The sequence below is a fragment of the Oryza brachyantha genome, chromosome 7 (assembly GCF_000231095.2).
Source record: "Oryza brachyantha chromosome 7, ObraRS2, whole genome shotgun sequence".
Taxonomy (NCBI): Eukaryota; Viridiplantae; Streptophyta; class Magnoliopsida; order Poales; family Poaceae; genus Oryza; species Oryza brachyantha.
In genome coordinates this window covers 13318722-13333648 of record NC_023169.2, presented here as the reverse complement: position 1 = coordinate 13333648, position 14927 = coordinate 13318722, and the positions used below count along the sequence as shown (strand labels likewise).

Below are 14927 nucleotides of genomic sequence, written 5' to 3'. Positions count from 1 at the left end.
ACAACTAGCAAACACCATATCAGAGAGCATTTAACATCTGCCTATGAAAAAAGCCATATCATTTTACATCATATCGTCTATTCGCTCGCTAGTACCATTGAATACCTTGATTTATGTGTCAAAGGATAAATTAAATATTTTGTAAACAAACAAATAAACAAGTTATTATACAAGCCGTCTACTTAGCTATCTGTGTGTCAAATAGACAACAACCGTCTATATGGTTGTACTTGCCCTAATCAATCTAATAGTCAAGTCTTACAATAGTTATCTACAAAACATGTACTATACTATTAATACCTGGTTCACCTATCATAGACATCTTACGTCTTAGAGTCTGTATTGTATCTGACTACATATATGTAGCTTGATGCTCTTCTCTCTTATCTCTATAAAATATGTTTATATTTGGCTTACAATTGTATCTGCTCCCATCCCTCGCTCGAAACAAAACATCAGGAGATGGTGGTCCTTCACCTTCTCGATCTTCACGTCAATGCCCATCCATGGACATCAATCTCCTATGCGTCCTTGATCGGGCCGTTCTTGGTGGTGGCCAACAAAGCCAGAGGACGATAGACCTTCCCGGGGAATCGGGACCTCTACCTTCTGCCTCCAGAGGCAGATGTGCACAGTGTTATTACTTTGGGGTATTTTTATTCGTCTAATTGAAATAAACAAACAAGATCGATTGCAGAGTACATGGTGATTGGTGATTTGGATCAGTGTAAAATACGGTTTTACTGCTGCTACAGTAAATAACGGCGTAATACAGTTTACTGTTGTAGCTCTACTCACGCTTTAACGTGCACCTCGGCCTTTACCCTCCAAAAGCAGAGGATCCGGATCCCTTCTCGGCAGGGTGTTAGCACCGGTTTTGGCTCCACATCCGGTCGGTTTATAGAAATGTTGATTGTCAAAGTGTAATATGAGACACTTTGTCCAACTATACGTTATTTGCCCATGCAACCTTTTGATACAATATCTCATAACTACTACATCTGTTTCATATTATAAGACTTTCTAGCTTTGTCTAAATTCATCAATTGATGAATGTATATAATTTATATATATATATGTCTAGATTCATTAGCATCCTTATGAATCTAGTTAAAGCTAGAAAATCTTATATTATGAAACGGAGGATGTACATATTTAACACTGAATTTATCTTAGCACTAAATATTTAAGATGGAGTTAATACAAATTATATATTTAATAGACAGTGATTGTTTGATATTTTTTTAAAAAAAACAAATGACATATTTGCAAAAAAAAATAATTTATGAATAAAACTTTTATATATGTATTATTTCTGATCTAAAACTCAATGCTGGAAAATAAATTTCAATGAAAAACCACAAAATCAACTTCAAATTTAAGACTAAAAATTTAAATTTTAGCTTATAAGCACAAACATAAACAAAAAGATGGTCATGATAAAGTTCAAAACCTACAAGTTTAGCTCCAATTAAAACATAAAACTACAATTACAATGTTTAAGACTTCACTACAGAAGCGTTGCTAGGGAGGTAAAACCCACCATAAAATCCGTACTTAAGTGATAACTCTTTTATTAAATTTTATCTACGTTAAGTATGCAATTTTTTGGATAAACTCGATGGTAAATATGTATTTTTATGATACACCACTTTAAATTTGGATTTTTATCATATTTTTATAGTCAAAATACACAATTTTATACTCTCTTAGTATTTTAATTGATGACGTCGTTAATTTTTAACATACTTTTGACCATTTGTCATATCCAAACATTTCATGCATATATATGACAATACAAGTTCTAGTTAAAATATATTAAGTAATAAATCTTATAATCAGCATCAATGTCTCACTTCCAATTCGAAGCACGAAATGACTTCGGAGTACTCAGTTATGCCACGCCGTAGTTCCCGTTCCGAATCGGACTCTGCGTTCAGCTTCAGAAATGATACTAGTCGGAGTTCGATCGAGCCCGGACGTACGTGGGCACCGCGCTATAAAATGCAGGGACGCAGCACCGCACCACGATTCGAAGTACGTACGTAAAGACTTCGGAGTTAGCTTATTTCCTTGGCTTTTGTTCAGTGCGCTTGTTTTCTTTAATTTGTTTTAGATGCAAGTATTTTCGGCTGAACCAGTGAACTACGGATGTAAAAAAAATGCACTTTATATGTCCTTGGAATATATCAGTATGCTGTAGCATAATTACCACGATTTGTGAATTGTGATAAGAGGCTGAAAACAACTCCATAACAGAGAGCATTTAACATATGCTCATGAAAAAGGCCAAATCATTTCAATCTCGACAGACGAAGCTACCATACAAGTATTTTTAAAAATGCATTGTAAATTCCGTAAATAATCACCCTAATTTAAAACTTCCAATTTTGACATGGTAGATACCCACTGTAGAGCACTAATCTCTATCTCTACTTATTACCTTAATTCCATATTAATTGATACTAATAAATCTGAACACACAAACGAACAGTCAAATGTGTATAAAAAATCAATGACGTCAAATATTTAGGAATGAAGGGAGTACCCCTCTTCCAACCCTGTAGCTTTGTTGCCTGGCTTTTGCCACCCGTCAGTCCACTGCTTCCTCACCAATCTCCGATTCCCCTCTCCTTAGCATCTCTTCCACTCCCCCTCCATACCGTCGAAACCCTAATCCTAGCATGATGTCTTGTCATGATGCGGCTATGTTTGGTAAGGGGCATAAGTTATCTTATCCCCTCGTTTTCCGCTCGTACGCTTCCCGAATAGCTAAACGGTGTATTTTTTGTGAAAATTTTCTATAGAAAAGTTGTTTTAAAAATCATATTAGTCTATTTTATATTTTTTAATAATTAATTAATCATGTACTAATATATTACTACGTAAGTGAACTTACCCGCCTTTTACCCGAACGCGGTCGTACCATGAACACATTCAAAGTGCCTATAGCACACGCGTGCATTCATGAATTTGCGTTCACCCACATATGACCCATCTACAAAGGCCTCCATTAAGCTACAGACGTCCGTGCCTATAATTTTCCAAACGATCGAGGCTGGAATTAGGACTAAAGATATAGAAAGGGTGAAAAGTCGGGTCCACCTATAGGCAACGTATCAGCACCTTAAGGTGCGCATACACTCATTTATTTGGGACTTTCCGATCTTGATCCAAAGGCCCTCATTGCGGTGGAGCAATTCTGCAAAAAAGATAAACCGCCTAGCACTTGAACTGAATATTCCTCTTGTCCGATATATCCTCTCATGTAAGTATATACACAAATCTCCATCTATGTCGCAGAGATAAGTTAACTTAATCTTCTTGTTTTTCTCGCGCAACTGCTAAACAGTATATTAGTCTATTTTATATTTTTTAATAATTAATAATTAATTAATCATGTATTAATCTATTACTATGTTTTCCGCGCCAGATAAGTTAACTTATTCGTATCCTTACCGAACGCGGCCAAAGCCTTGGATCAAGTTGTACAGTCTCCTATCTTACATTGGGGTCCACGTTCCCTTCAAAACTAAATCTTTAATTTCTGTCCTCTCCCCTAGGCCTGTTCAAATCCCAGATCAGGCTTTAGGCTAGACCGGGAGAAAGCCTGACTAAAAATCCTAGAGGAATAAGTTCATCAAAAGTCCCTCAACTTAGCGTCGAGTTTGTCTGAGGTCCTTAAACCGCAAAACCAGAAATGTGTATCCCTTAACTCACATAAACTGTTTAAAAAAGATCCCATGGCGGTATTGACTTATTTTTGCCTGGTTCGCTAACGTGACATATAGTGGGTCCCACATGTCAATTTTTTTCTTTTCTTTTTGTCTTTTTCCCTTATCTCCTGTGCTATCAACTCTCTCTTCTTCTTCCTCTGTTCTCTCCCTGGCTGGGGCGGGAGTGGCGACGGGCTAGAGGCGGCGGTCGGGCGAGGTGGCGGTGGCGGCTTGTGGCAGAGCGGACAGAGTCGAGTCCGCATGCGTAGCTATTCTTAGCCAGGTGACTGACACGTACGATATGTCTTGTTGATCCTACAAAGCGCAAATGCTGCATGGTGTATGTGCAGCTCTTCTGTTCATGCATATGCCTTGGCTGCATGGTGTTTGTGATGACCGATTGTTTGCGTGATTTCGTTTCGCCGAATCTAGTGCATGCATGCGTATTGGTTGATGGTTTGGTTTGTGGTGTTTTTTTTGTGCAGTTGGTGTGGTGGTGTTGGATCAAGTAGGGTTCTTGGAGATTTAGTCTGATCAGGAAGACGAAGAAGATGGTGCTGGCGAGCACGCCCATGGTGGTGCTGGGATGTGTGGCGTTCACCATCTTCTGGGTGCTGCCTGCTGGCCGTGTTCCCGTCGGTGCCGTTCATGCCGATGGGGAGGACGGCGGGGTCACTCCTGGGCGCCATGCTGATGGTGCTGTTCCGCATGATGACGCCGGAGAAGGCCTGCGCCGCCTGGCCGCCATCGACCTCCCTATCCTCGGCCTCCTGTTCGGCGCCATGGTGGTGAGCATCTTCCTCTAGCGCGCCGACATGTTCAAGTACCTCGGGAACATGTTGTCGTGAACAACCGCGACATCAAGGACCTCCCTCTTCCGCGTCTGCGTCATCTCCGACGTCGCCAGCGCGCTCTTCACCAACGACACCACCTGACCACCTGCGTCGTCGTCCTCATCGAGTTCATCCTCAAAGTGGTGCGCCAGAACAACCTGTCGCCGCAGCCGTTCCTCCCCGCGCTCGACTTGTTCGAGCCCATCCATGGCATGCTGCTGTGCGAGGGCGAGGACGTCGACCCGTCGCTGAGGACGAGCTCGCGGCCGCCACCTGGTGCACGTACTGCCGGGCACGCTCTACACGAGTGGTTCGCAGAGTCGCTCGACGGCGAGGACAACCAGCTGACGGTGAACGTTCACCACCGACCAGGATCCGTACGACGAAGCTACGACAACATTTGCTCAGCGGACGAGTAATCCAACTAGCGTCGCCGCCGCCCGCGTCGACTCCAGCCTGCGCGGCCGTTCACACCTAGCTCGGCCAGCCCCAGCCCGGCCAGGTCGCCGCCCGCCCTAGCTGCGCCTGCATGTGTCCAGCCGGCGCCGCCCCATGCGAAGTGACGAAGAAGAGAGAGAGAGGAGAACATGGGAGAGAAGAAAGAGAAAGGAAATGAGAAAACAATTGAAGCTATTGATATGTGGGGCCATCTTATGCCATGTCATCTAAAACCGCGTAAAAACAGAGTCAATTCTGCAGTGGGACCGAGTTTGCACTATTTTATTTAGTTGAAGGGTACACATTTCTGGTATTCTGGTTAAGGGACGAAAAACAAACTCGTCTATTAATTGAGGGACCTTTGGTGAACTTTTTCCAATCCTAGACCCAAACCTCATAATCCACAGAAGAAACAAAGCCCAAACCCAGCCCAACCCTCAGGCTTTTCTCGGGTCGATTGGGCCTTTTCAAGCTTCATTTGACTTTTCATAAACACATGGTACATGGTAGGGCTGGGCCCATTGACATATCCAGCATTTTTATCTTACATAATTTTTTTTAATTATCACAGATATAAGGTACAATATATATAATAGGAATATAAAATTAATCAAAATGCATATTGCATATTTTAATAAATGATAATTTTCTCTTATATTTATTATATATAATTATGGTAGAGTGAGTTATGACTTATGGGTTGCTCCATGAGTCACGATAAAAAAATATATCAAATCATTTGCAAATTTTAATTTATATGGCTCAACAAATTATTCATTTCAAAATCTTATAGCATGATTTTTTTATTTTTGAAGATTTTTAAGTATTTGATCTTGTAGCCGATATGCTCAGGCTATATGGGAAATTTAACTTTTTGCCACTCTAACAAGTGGTCAAAACAGATTTACCACTCGCTGTCTATGACATATGAACTCTTACGAGTCTATGACATGTAGCTCCAATAATAAATTTGTTATGAACATTAGTAAAAGTAACAAAAATAAAAAGTTAAATGCCCTGCCTATCGAGGATTGCAAGGGGCGGAGTTCGCAGCCTGCAAGAGAAACGACTTTACACAAGCCATCTATAAGATCGACCATGTCCTAGTCTGGTCCATTTATATGGGTTGAATTTACAGCGATGACTACATTAGGTCCACGATACTGAGCGGGCTATTTACGTCAGCCCCATTAATCAGGCTAACTCCGAATAGCCATTAGGGGACGGGCTAATTACATTGGCGCCACACTAACCTTGCTAATTCAATTCGGACTGTAATCGGAATCGGCGTTCGACACTAGACATGGCCTACGAAACCGTTTTTAGCAACGGGTGGACCCGTGTTATAGTTATAAAAAATATAAAAAAATTGATAAGATAAATTACTATGAGTTATATCCCTCTACAAACATGCAAGTTTAAATTCAACTTCTACAAATTGTAGCAAAAAATAAACAAACTAAACTGAAACTAAGTATATGCATATTCATAATTATTGTTGTTACAACTCGTAGAAGTTGAATTTAAACTTGCATGTTTGTGAAGAAATATAATTCATATTAATCTATCTTTTTAAATTTTTTATATTTTTTATGACTATTTAGATGACATACCAATACCAACGACACGTGCATATTCACCGTGTGTACTTAAAAAGCTGCTTCGGCCTTTGGTATAATAAAGGCACACACTCGTCCAAAGGAAGAACACAAGAAGTCTCAAGCAACAAGCAATTCGCTAAAGAGAAGAAGCAAAAACAGAACAGATCGACCAACCATTTCATGGGTGCCGCTCTAGGCACCGGGAGGGTGGGCACCCTGACCCGCGTCGCGTTGGCGGTCGTCGTCCTGCTGCTCCTCTTGCCATCGCACGCTCTCGCCGCGGCCGTCGACGCGGCGGACACCATCGCCACGCTGGTCGAGACGCTGCCGCTGCCCACGTCGCTGGTCGGCCCGGAGAGCGTCGCGTTCGACCCGTACGGCGATGGGCCCTACAGCGGCGTCTCCGACGGCCGCATCCTCCGCTACGACGGCGCCGACCGCGGCTGGACGACGTACTCCACCGCCCCCGGATACAACGTCGCCAAGTGCATGGCACCCAAGCTCCGCCCCGGGGAGTTCACCGAGAGCACGTGCGGCCGACCGCTGGGCCTGCGCTTCCACAACACCTGCGGCAACCTCTACATCGCCGACGCGTACAAGGGGCTCATGCGCGTCGGGCCGCGCGGCGGGGAGGCGACGGTGCTCGCCAAGGAGGCCGACGGCGTGCCAGTCCGCTTCACCAACGGGGTCGACGTCGACCAGGTCACCAGCGAGGTCTACTTCACGGACAGCAGCACGCGCTTCCCGCGGTCCCAGCACGAGAGGGTCACGGCCACCGGGGACTCCACGGGCCGCCTGATGAGGTACGACCCGACGACGGGTTACCTCGACGTGCTCGAGTCCGGCATGACGTACCCGAACGGCCTCGCCCTCAGCGCCGACCGGACGCACCTCGTGGTGGCGCTGACCGGGCCGTGCAAGCTGGTGAGGCACTGGATAAAGGGCGACAAGGCCGGCACGTCGGAGCCTTTCGCCGAGCTGCCGGGCTACCCGGACAACGTGAGGCCCGACGGGAAGGGCGGCCACTGGGTGGCGTTGCACCGCGAGAAGACGGAGACGCCGTATGGCTCGGACAGCCACCTCCTCGCAGTTCGGGTCAGCCGCAGCGGGAAGCTGGTGCAGGAGCTGAGGGGTCCGAAAGACGTTCGTCCGACGGAGGTGATCGAGAGGGACGGCGGCAAGCTCTTCCTGGGTTCGGTTGAACTCAACCACGTCGCCGTTGTCAAGGCTACCCCAACTAAGTAGTTTGTTTACCGTAGATTTTTTTTTTCGGTGAGCTTCTTGTATTAGATGCAATTATTTTCAGCTGAACTTGCAACGGTTTTGCTGTACATCAGTGATCTTTTACTTAAAATCACCCGAGCGTAAATAAAGTATAATTACGGTGTAATTAAAACGTAAATATTATATAATTACAATATAACTGGTATATATAATTCTAATATAATTTGTATGCAATTATAATGTTGTAACAACCAATAACCTTAGTTTAGTTTATGGAGGGTATTTTGCCTGTTCAGCGCGCTTGTTTTGATGCATGTGTTTTCAACTGAACTAATGTAATAATTTGCAAACGCTGATCTCCATGCCGCGATCAGCTTCGCCGGTTTGCAGAGCACGGGCATGCTCATCGTCGTCGCCGTCCCTCTCTGCTCACAACCTTTATGCTTGCGCTCTAGCTAACCATACCTTCTCTAAGTTCTCTTTGTCTTGATCAATCTGGAAGCTTTAAGGACTTTGCCACACGGCATTTTTTTTATCGTACTTGAGAAATATTTTGCGGTATCAAAAATTTTAGCGCAAAATTCTGATATCTTAAGATACATTATACCTCAAGTTACTAAATTTTTACGCTGAAAAATATATCATCTCGATTTACTTTTCAAGAATGATAAAAAAGTTGTTGCCACATATGTAGAAGTCTAGAACTTACTATTTTATAATATGATATAAAATTATATTTGATATTATATAAAAAATTTTATAACGAAATTAATCGCGCAATCTGCGTAGCCACGATGCTAGTTATAACATCTTAGCTCCCATTTTGTATTGGCTTAATATTTTGTAGTGTGTCAATTTTACGTGGGCTCCGTAAGAAAATTTCCTGGGACGGTTGGGTAAGCTTGTGTTTGGCCCACGTAAAGATTTTCTTACTGTCCGTGGCCCAATGGCCGAAATTCTTAAGTTCAGCCACAAACGCTTCGGCCCATAATCTTTCAACTATGTCGAATTACCCCCAGAAAGGCGGAAACTTCGCTCATCATACATATGGGCCTAATTTAAATACATATCCAGTGGAAAATGGGCCGGATGGAGGTCAACGAGTGGACTTGTTGGAAGCCCATGGGCTGCCTACGACGGCCAGAATTAGGCCCAAGCACGCTGCAGATGTAGTCAGCTTCCATTTGTACGTGGACCGAAATTGGGCCCTGTGACGACTATAAGTGCGCCGATTTTCGGCCCACGACAGATATTTGATGGGCTGGCCTGAGTAAAGATTTTTAAATGGGCTAAAATATTAAGAGGCCGAAATCTTTTAGGTGGGCTGAAAATTTTGGCCCGTAACTTGCGGTCCAAAATCAAGGCCCACACTACATTTTTTACATGCCAAGCTTTCGGCCCATCAGTTTGAATAAAAAGTCCCTAACATTTTTGGCCCTAAGAAATTTGAAACTGGGCCGATAATACGCTAGTGGCCTAATTTGGTCCACTATATTGTATGGGCTAAATCTCCGTCGGTTTCGGAATTAGGCCCATTATGTAGATGGGCTGAATTCATGTCGATAACCCAGTTAGGCCCACGATATTAGATGGGCTAATTAGTAGGGCGGCGCTTCAGAAAGGGAGCCACGGAGAAGTTCGCGGGAGGTGGTGGCGGCGACGGCGACCTCGGTGAGGCGCATCCTTGCACGCGGGTCGAGGCGGTGCTCCTGTCCGTGGTGGCGGAGGATCCACGCAGCGCCGCCATGTCCGTCCAATTCTCGATCCAGCTCCCCTCCCGATGGCCCTGCCCCGGCCCGCCGCTGCTGGAGGCAGCTATGGGTATGGATGGCTTCCACAATGGCGGCGCGAGCGTCGCCTGCATGCAGCGTGGGTTTCCTTCTCCGAGACCACCGGATCGAGTCTCCACCCCTGTGCGGTGCGTTCCTCGAGACCGCTGCTTGCTGGCATCGGAGGCGACGGTTCGGTAGATGCTTGTCAGAATTGGGGGAGCTTTTGATGGCTCACATTTTAATTGGATCACCGAGGCAACTAGGATACTATGATTTCTTCATCTTATTATGGTACATTCATGTGTCATATGCGCTGCATTTCTAGGTGTATAGTTGATAGTTCATGTATGATGTAGTAGCTTCACACCCTACAATAGTATGTTTGATGATTCGGAAAATGACTGCTGAATAAATGCATTTTCATTCCATTTTAAGCTGATAGTTGCGGGATACCTACTGCTTGTTCTGAAAATTGGATGTAATGCGAAGAATAATGATCCTAGCATAGACGCACGTTAGCAAGTTTTGCACGTAAAACTTGATGTAGCAAATGTGTGCAGGGAACATAAGTCAAATAGCATTGTGGACTCACTAAATTCACCTTTTAGATAGTTAGCTGCCTTATTCTACTAGTAATTAGTTCTTGCCAGAAATTTGGAACTATTTTTTTCCTGAGAAAATTCACTAGTAACAGTCATATCGGTACTTCCCAATTTTGCCACCCTTGCGGGTTAAAAGGACATGTAAAATTGGTTGCTGTGATATGTGAAAACTAAAGGATCATATGACCATATGGGAGAACTGTCTTTGTTTAATGTTTGCAGTCTGCTATCTACTTTCTAATCTCAGGGCATCTCAATCTTGTATCCGTAGTGTTGTTAGTACAATGCAATGTGATATTTATGATGAGGTTTTTCATCACTAGTATCTTAATAGAGAGCATAATGCATGGCTGCCCAGATCATAATATACATCTTGGTACATTTTCGACATGTTTTATGCTGATATGAAGCAACTTTTTTTTTGTCAGCTACCTAAATGTTTTTCAGTGTGTGCTGTTAATAATGTACTGTCATGTGTATTGCGATTATGGATCGTTGTATTTGTATAACAAAAACTAGAAAGTTGTCAGTGTGCAAATCATTTTCAGTACGATACTCTCTGCTCTGGCTTGCTGATTTTAGTCCCGTGACATTTTTGTTGCAGTTTGTACAACTGGCCTTGTCATCTTGATTCCTTTCACGCATCTTATTGTTTCACATTGCACGCTGTTCTATCTTTTCGATGACCAGCTCATGCTAAACTTAATTCATACACTTAGCAGCAAAATCTCGTCTGCAATTCCAATTTTACTGTTAAATTACACATTAAGTAAGACACACAAACTTTTATTCATTACCCCAAATGCATACAACAACGTGGGAATGAGGGTGGGTAATGGCCAACGTATTACAGCTTATTGTACAAGCATATAGTTTCATGACCAACTGCACATAATTATTGGCACATCATATAGTTATAACCAGCTAGCATAGTTTATTTATCATCTGGTATCTTGTACCCAACAGGCTTATTTAATGTCTCCCTTGATTCTCACAAAGTGTCTGTACTCTGCAGACTGCATCAGTGATATCCTTAAACCGGCAGGTCGGTGTTCTCATCGAAGGGGAATGGCTCCAATTTTGGGTATGCTGCTTGTAAGATCTTCCCAATCGGCATTTCTGGCTTTGATCTTTTCAGAGGCTCCAATGGATCAACATTTGAATTATGATCCTGAAGCAGCATTCATATTTTTTTTTAAAAAAAACTCTTGGTAGCAGCAAAACAAAAAAAAAAAACATGGATTCAATTTGCATGTCTTGGTTTTGTATGGTGGCACTCACCAGGTTAGCATGCATCCTCTTGACGAAAGTTTTGAATGTGCTGTAGTTCTGTCCTTCCAGCAGCTCGTCTGATAATCGGAGGTAGGTGAACCCAAATAGCTTGTGCTCAGGAGGGCCGTTCTTGTTGATTCCTGTTGGTCTTGCATTCCTGAGTATCGTGTTGTAAGCTGTTGCATCGTATCGACCGAGTGCGTTTTCACATGCCACGTTTAAGCCCTCTCTCCACCCAGCACTCAGGACCTGCCATTTCATTGTTCATAGCCAGAAGAATATTTTGATGAGAAGTGCTCTTGTGCTATACCCTAGAAGAAGAATAACGTAGAGGTCCTGATTTATAGACCAGTAAGTAGTCTGCAATTAATGGTCAGTTAAATTACCTGTTGGACTAGTTCTTCTGGTGCACTCTTTGCCTCTGAGCTTTGTTCAGAGTCCCTCATCTCAGCACATGTGAAGTTAACGCAGGCACGGTGCCTTGTGAGCATGCGTGCGATGGTTCTGTAGCCATCTCTGTTGTCCAGGTTGTAGTATCCAGCTGTGAGCTCAGCTGCATGGTTCGGAACCCTGTACCACCAGTGAATGCCGGAGATCTGCCAGCAAACATTGGAGCATGTCTCATACTCTCATGTATGTTATATAGATTTGATAATTTAATGGAACCTTATACATCTCTTGCTTAGTCACCTAGCTCTTAGTCTAATTTTCATTGTTGAGTATTTGTTGTTGCTAAGCTATCACACCTTCACATTTGAAATCATTGAATTAATTCTTTAGAATGATCTACTATAATTAGCTGAGATCTTTGGCATCATACTTACTTTGATTGCCAGCTGCACTCTGCATCCCAAGAAGACCTTGTTTGCTTCATCCAAGATCTTGTCTCCATGTTTGATCAGCTTGTTGGAGTACCAAGTGAGGAAGAACTTCCCCTTCTCAGTGACATATGTTCCATTATCCGCGAAGAACTGGGTCTTCTCGGGAGTGTCATTGTACTCTCCAGCATCGTCAGGCAATTCCCACTCAGGATGCCCAGCCTTTGCTGCTTCTGCTTTGAAATCTGCCTCCAGGTATTTATCATAGCACTGCAGTTTTTTTATATATTTTAATAACATTTAGAACAGTGAATAACTACAGTTTTTCAGTCGTCTCATTCCAATTCATATCGGTTTAGCAGATTTTTTTAGCATTTGATTTCCTATGCTTTTGTTGCTTTTGCTGTTAGTAATGTTTTCCATCCTAACATCTTTGTGAACAAGATTTACTTTAATATCTGTGCTCATTTCCCAATGAACTTTATCTGAAAGAGATCAGCAATTGGACCAAGATTGTTGTCCTTGGTCATCTCATCAGTCATCACATGGAGGAATCTTTTTTATCAGCTACTCCTCTGTCCCAAAATAAATCAATTTTTCAGTTTTTAGATATAATGTTTAACTCTTCGGCTTATTCAAAATTTTTTATGATTAATAATTTTATTTTTATTAGATGATAAAACATTAATAGTATTTTATGTTTGACTAATTTTTTTAAAAATTTCTTGAAATTTTTTCAAATAAGACAGATGGTCAAACGTTTGACACAAAAATCGAAAAGTTGGTTTTTTTGGATGGAGAGAGTACTTGTTTATGAAGTGAGGGCATGCATGCAGAAGAATCTTTACATTGGTAAAGAGTCTAAAGACTAAAGAACACTCACAATGAACTCTCCAATGCCTGGGAACACCCATCCCTGGCTCTGGGGATAGGAAGGGTATCTCATCTCTCCAGCTGGTCCAAGCCCCACCTCAATGTCCACAATAACACCAGCATCCAAGAACTCAGCCATGTTCTCCCTGAAGCTCTTCATGTAGTCAGCATACATCTGTCACAGCCACAAACAGGAGAGAAGAGTCAAAGGTTTCTTTTTTTTTTAGAGAAGGATATTTTACCCATTGGATATATGCATCCATTTTTTTTTAATTCGGGCTTAGCCAAAGTAGAAAACTTAGCTCCTTAAATAACCTAATCTAAAATTCATGTTCCTACGAAGATTTGTACACAAAACCTTGGATGCTACTTAGGTTAAAGCTTTCTGCCTTGACCATTAGTGAATATAACCAAATCAAAAACCTGTCTCATTTTCTTCTAAAATTCATCAATGTGCAGTGCAGATGGTGGGTCTATCTTATCATATCAGCTCAACCTGGATGGCGGTTCTCCCATGGAAGAGAGGCTGGTCGTCCACCCCAAGGGTGAGGTACTCGACGTTCCTCGCCCCGCCGCGGTTGGTGTAGAAGATGTCCGGGTCGCCCTCGCCGACGTCGCGCACCCACCTCGGGATCGGGATGTTGACGACGTCGCCGACGTTGCCGCCGCACTGGTGGAACGACATGATGGCCTGCAGCTTCAGCCCGGCGTCCCGCACCGCCCCGAACAGCTGCCTGTAGGCGTCCCAGTCGTACGCCCCGGGTGCCTCCCCCTCCACCAGCCCCCACCACACGTCCACCATGACGCCGTCGACGCCGGCCTCCCTCAGCTTCCTCAGCTGCGCCCGGATCTCGTCGCCCTTCTCGAACTTGTTGTCGACGCTCACCGCGTCCAGCTGCACAACACATCTCGCAATGGAAGTAAAGGTTAGTGGCATGCATGCATAGGCACAGCTCGTTTGATCAAGATGTGTAGTGTTTGTGTGTGTTCATATATATCGCCAGGTTTGTGAGTGACTAGAGTTAGATTTTTGCCCAAAAAGAGCGAGCTAGTTTGCTTACGGGGAGCATGACGTTGACTTGGACATAGTTGGCGAGCAAGTTCGCGGCCATTGCTGTGTGGCTGTGCGCGTATGCTCTGAGAACACTGGTTTCAGTTGTTGCGCTCACTGAGCTCGGTTCGATGAATGTTTCAGGCAGCTGAGGGGCTATTTATACTGGGAAAAAGGAGGGAGCTAACCAATCCTTTTCTTGCAGGTACGTACTTCCTCTCAGAAATTAATGGTGTACTATGTCATCTCAGGGCTTCCCCAGTTGATATCATTCGGCATTTCAACTACCGTGTCCGTGTTCTTTTCTCATTTTTGATTATGGAATTATCATAAACCACACTTAATAAACTCCTAAATGGTATGTTTGGTAAACAATTTATAGATACAAGTTTGCCATTTGATATTTCTAAAGTAAAACTTGTAGTAGTTAATTTGTTCGTTTATACCCTCAGTAGCTCTCACTAAATTAGATAATTAGAAAACCTGAAAATCCCGACGAGAAGAGAACATGGCCTCTTGCACGGTTCTTCCAGGTGGGGTTAATTTTAAGGGCAATTTTTACCATTTTTAAGAAAATAACTCTATGTATCAAAATTTATACTCAAATTTTTTGAGAAAATGCGCTTGTCTAGCTTTCGGCTAACAACAGAACGGATTCTTTTGTACGTACGTACGTGCCGTGTGTTAGGGCACAACAGAAATTTGTTTAGTTTTGGACGCTCATTGC

General features: G+C 43.3%; 2 protein-coding genes across 2 annotated transcripts; one reads left to right on the top strand and one right to left on the bottom strand.

Moving 5' to 3' along the window:
- The first annotated feature begins 6636 nt into the window (after positions 1-6636).
- LOC102707986 (protein STRICTOSIDINE SYNTHASE-LIKE 10-like) lies at positions 6637-7943 on the top strand. The gene has a single exon (XM_006658598.3). The coding sequence runs from the start codon at positions 6769-6771 to the stop codon at positions 7831-7833; it is 1065 nt and encodes a 354-aa protein (XP_006658661.2). The 5' UTR covers positions 6637-6768; the 3' UTR covers positions 7834-7943.
- A 2979-nt stretch (positions 7944-10922) lies between these two features.
- LOC102716428 (beta-amylase Tri a 17) lies at positions 10923-14288 on the bottom strand. The gene is made up of 7 exons (XM_006657740.3): positions 14211-14288; positions 13646-14044; positions 13160-13324; positions 12283-12546; positions 11845-12054; positions 11468-11707; positions 10923-11357 (listed from the first exon to the last, which is right to left on the bottom strand). The coding sequence occupies exons 1-7, from the start codon at positions 14259-14261 to the stop codon at positions 11220-11222; spliced, it is 1467 nt and encodes a 488-aa protein (XP_006657803.1). The 5' UTR covers positions 14262-14288; the 3' UTR covers positions 10923-11219.
- Positions 14289-14927: the final 639 nt, after the last annotated feature.